At 37.3% G+C, this 4,520-nt stretch overlaps 1 protein-coding gene across 1 annotated transcript; it reads left to right on the top strand.

Moving 5' to 3' along the window:
- The first annotated feature begins 766 nt into the window (after positions 1-766).
- LOC131434686 (solute carrier family 25 member 45) lies at positions 767-3,693 on the top strand. The gene is made up of 6 exons (XM_058601724.1): positions 767-924; positions 1,034-1,146; positions 2,753-2,859; positions 2,915-3,048; positions 3,109-3,470; positions 3,532-3,693. The coding sequence occupies exons 1-6, from the start codon at positions 882-884 to the stop codon at positions 3,667-3,669; spliced, it is 897 nt and encodes a 298-aa protein (XP_058457707.1). The 5' UTR covers positions 767-881; the 3' UTR covers positions 3,670-3,693.
- Positions 3,694-4,520: the final 827 nt, after the last annotated feature.

The following is a 4,520-nucleotide window of genomic DNA, read 5'->3' on the forward strand; positions in this document are numbered from 1 at the left end:
GACAGATAATTGCTTTTGATTAATTACCCATGGAAGGTAATTATTTAAGCTTACTTGCAAAAAAAAAATATACTTTCTTGAGAGCGGCCTTCAAGCAGTTAACCGGAACATTGACCATGGTGGACGAAAACATGTGTGTAGGTATGTTTTGAATTTTTGGAGATGATTTTACGCTCGAGATTGGTCCAGAAATTCTCGATGGGACGGAGCTGGGGAGTATGGCTTACGGTTAACCACAAGAATTGGAGTGATTACTTCGTGGCTTAGCATTTATTCGAAGAAGTTTACTGATATTTCAATATTTTGTGGAAAACGAATCGCGTTCGAATTAATTCAAGTGAAACCAAGACTGGTTTATTAGTTTTTGTTCAAAAGTATGTGTTCGTCGTGGAGCCGATCTAATTCGGCATTTCATTACACCGGGCTCGAGAATCGGTTTTGAGTGTGTAAGAGAGGGTTCTTCACACAGGTGGGACATTTTATCCCTCTCCGCCCTAGTCGATATTCACAATTACTACACACTTATTTTCCGCCACCGAGTTTCGTCATATAGAATTAGTATAGTCATTAGCAGCTTTGATCCTAGCGCAATGGTGGATGTATTACCGTGCGATTCTCGTTGTCGGTGTCGTCGGTGATCACGTCGTTACCGTGATCACCTTTGCCAAAAATTCACCAACAGTGTTTATCAGACGCGACTAGAAAACCGTCACAATGCTCTCACCTAATATAATGAAATAATTAACTGTGAGAGGTGGTCTGCTCTCACCCGTCTGCTCCCGTCAGTGATCGTCTGGTTTTCATATCGAGAGGAAGTGGTGGCCAAAAGAATTTCACACCCCCATTCAAGGGTGAGATAGCTCCGTGCTGCGATTCCGATCATGAAGCTAATCACATGCGACTACATATCCGGATGTTTTGCCGGTAACGTACTAGTGATGCACGTGTGCGTTTTGTTTTGAGCGTTGCTGTTGTCGTTGTTGTTGTTGATCGATCATGAAGCGGTGCGGTGAATAACAGATTTTTTGAACAGGTGCATGCGGCGTTCTGGTAGGTCATCCGTTGGATACCATTAAGACATGGCAGCAGTTTTCCAACAACCGAATCAGTACCTCAATCTACAACATCATAACCGGACATAACGGGGTAAGTTAGTTAGATGAAACGATAAGTCTCGCTTAACGATCGGATTGCATCGATAAAAGAATGCATGGTTGCGTATTTCAATGCCAAACAGGAAGTAAACAGTAAAGCGCCATCAGTATACCGAAAAAACGGGTGCTTCACATGACGCAGTTAGTGAAGCTACCGATGTACGATCGCTGAAAAACGAGACTAACGAACTTGGTTGAATGCATGTAAACAAGATTTCGTAATTTTCTTGTATCCAAAGTTGAATACAAAACAATTATATCCGTGCAGTGAAATATTTCAATTTCACCTCTAAGTAGACACTGAAAAAAAAAAACGGAAATGACAGCTGTTAGGAAATCAATTGAATAAGTGGATCTCATATCTCGATTGATTTTTCATTAGGGCGTATAAGCAAGTGACAGTTTCTCTTTAATCACTCTCTCTTTCGATTATTGTGATGTGATTAAAAAGATTTTCTTTGATATCACTATTCTGTTTGAAAGTCGAAAGTTTCGGCTATCATTTCATGCAAAGAGTTGAGTGATAAATGTGGAAACCGCTTGGTAATGAATAGAAGAGAAAGTAAACAAAGAGAAACTGTCACTTGCTTATACGCCCTTTTGAAAAATTAACCGAGATATCAACTCACATTGACAGCAAATGGAGAAAATCATCGATGAATATTGCAAATTTTGCTTTAATTCCTATTTAGGAATTATCGTATAGGGAACAGTCTGCAACTTTGGACCAATCGTGTTTTATCGAACAGTATTGATGGAATTTATTCGATTTTTTTTTTATTTTAAGTAAAGTGAGTAATTTCTGTTACCCTCATCCAAAAATATTTGATCACTTCAAAAGAATAAAAAATAACCTAATTTTTGGGGCAATGTAGATTTTTGGTTTCAAGATTTAAAAAAAGTTCACAGAATGTAAGTTTCTTTCTCCAGTTTTGAAAAAAATAATGAAATTGAGTTTCAAAGAGTTTTTTTTTTATAGATTCCATTACAATTCGATTGTTGCAGAAAATGTTTCATAAGTAAAGATCTTAGAATGTCTTAGAATATCAGTAAAAAAACACTAAGTGCATGTAATTTTAGTTAAGACCCCAAACACCCGCCATGAAGGGTGACATGGACCCAATGTCAATAAATTTTCAAGTTACATTTTTATGAGTCAATTACAAAACAATCTATATATAAAAAATCACAATGAAGGTAAGGAGGTATACTAAATAGCTAGAGAGCGAAATGTTTGACTAACTTTCATTTACAGTTATAAAAAATGTCAAGTGAAAAATGGCTTCTACCCTTCTCTTCGATTAATATTACATGATTCGATAAATTGTTGGTTAATCTTTAAAACGTATGCAAATGTTTGCACTTTCCTTCTATACCCAATGAACAAATTATAGAAAACAAATGGAATGATAATTTCGCCCTTTATAGTTATTTGTGTTAATAAAGCTGAGATTTTCGCATAATTAAAATTTCTTAACGAAATTGTAAGATTTTAAAGCATTTATTCAAACGAAATTTGTCTATTTTTCTAAGATTCGCCTTTCTTTGAAAACTAGTATATAAAAATGATGCTGCTAATTGGCATTTTTCTTATCTAGCTTCGAGGATTCTACAAGGGGATGTTCTTTCCATTTGTCACGAGTGGGGCATTGAACTCAGTCGTTTTCGCCGTGTACGGAGATCAACTTCGGACCTTACAGAGACGGTAATAATTTATCCTATTTAATAGAAAAGAAATTATTAAACATCCAAACCCTTAGATGCAGATCGAATAGAGAACGGGAGCGGCTCTTGCGGACGCATGTAATGTATGCTGGATCTGTGGCAGGAGCCACACAAGTTTTCCTCGCATGTCCCGTCGAAGTGGTCAAAGTTCGACTTCAAACACTCCAATGTATTTGAAGACACAATTTTTTTTGAAGTATTTCTAATATTTTCCATTTTGTGCTAACAGACATTGGTCACCCATGGCTGTGCTCGCGAGATATCATGCTCCGTGAGGGTATCTGGGGTATGTATAGGGGCTTCACACCGATGATGTGCCGGGATGTGCTTCCCTACGGTATCTATATGCTGGTGTACGAGTACATGATGGGAATCGAAGAGCGGCTTCATCGGATGAATCGGAACCGTAAGACGTGGACAACAATTGAAAGTTCACATGAGGCATCGCTAATAGCCACGGCAGGCGCGATGGCTGGTGTGATCTCCTGGATGTTTGTCGTTCCGTTCGATGTCGTCAAAACGGTCATGCAATCGGAAACGGATCCGACGGTTCACAAGAACATGATGCATTGCTTTCGGCGTCTGGTGCAGGTAATTGTGTGGGATGAACTGAAAGAAATCTCTGCTAAATTTGATTCCTTCAATATCTCAGCGCCACGGATGGAAATCTCTATTTCGGGGAAGTAGCATGATTATCGCCCGAGCAGCTCCAGTCAATTCTGCTACCTTCCTGGGGTACGAATGGTGCCTGAGGCAGTGTCATAAACACTTTCAAATTGACAGTGTCTAAATAAATTTAATTAATAGAACATAATGATATTTTTTATTTTTAGGTTAGTTTGTACTATACATCTGACATCTTTCGTATTAGGTTACGTTTTCATTCGTTTTTCAGTGTTTTGGCGAGCAGCAACAAAAACAGACCTTCTGTGTGGTGAAAGGCCTCATTTGGATTTGATTCTTAAACTAGAGTTCTAAAACTGAATTTAGAACCTAGATTCTAGTTCAGTATTCTGGTGGATTAAAAATTTGAGATTTATAATTAAATTTGAGAATTTAGTTACAGGTTTCAAACTAATATTCGGGAACTGAATCCTAATTCTGGCTTCTAATTTGGACTTTCTTGATCAATTTCGAAACTGAATCCTCAATTTATGTTCCTGGATTTAATTCGAATCCAGAATCCTGATTAAGAACTCAATTTCAAAATTCTGGAACTAGATTCAGGAGATTCAGGATTTCGGAACTCAGAACCAGAAATCAATTCCTGAATTTAGTAGCATGATTCCATTCCTGAATTCTGTTTCAGAATTTAATTCCTAAATTCAGTTTCAGAATTCATTTCCTGACTTCAGGATCAGAATTCAGAACCTGCATGCTGGAATTGATTTCGAAATTTGAGTTCTGGGACAGAATTCAGTTCCTTAACTTATGTTTGGAAATCAAGTTCAGAATTTAGTTCTAGAATTTAAGTCTGAAAATGATTTCAGTTTCATAATTCAATCATTAAACTCATGAGCTGAATTCATGAGCTGGAATCCGAACCTGAATTTTGTAACTGAATACGTAGCTAGGCCAGAATTTAGATTATCTTGTAGATAAATAAATTCTAGCAGAAAGTGTTCACCAGTCGTAAACACC

Source organism: Malaya genurostris, chromosome 1, assembly GCF_030247185.1.
Source record: "Malaya genurostris strain Urasoe2022 chromosome 1, Malgen_1.1, whole genome shotgun sequence".
NCBI lineage: Eukaryota > Metazoa > Arthropoda > Insecta > Diptera > Culicidae > Malaya > Malaya genurostris.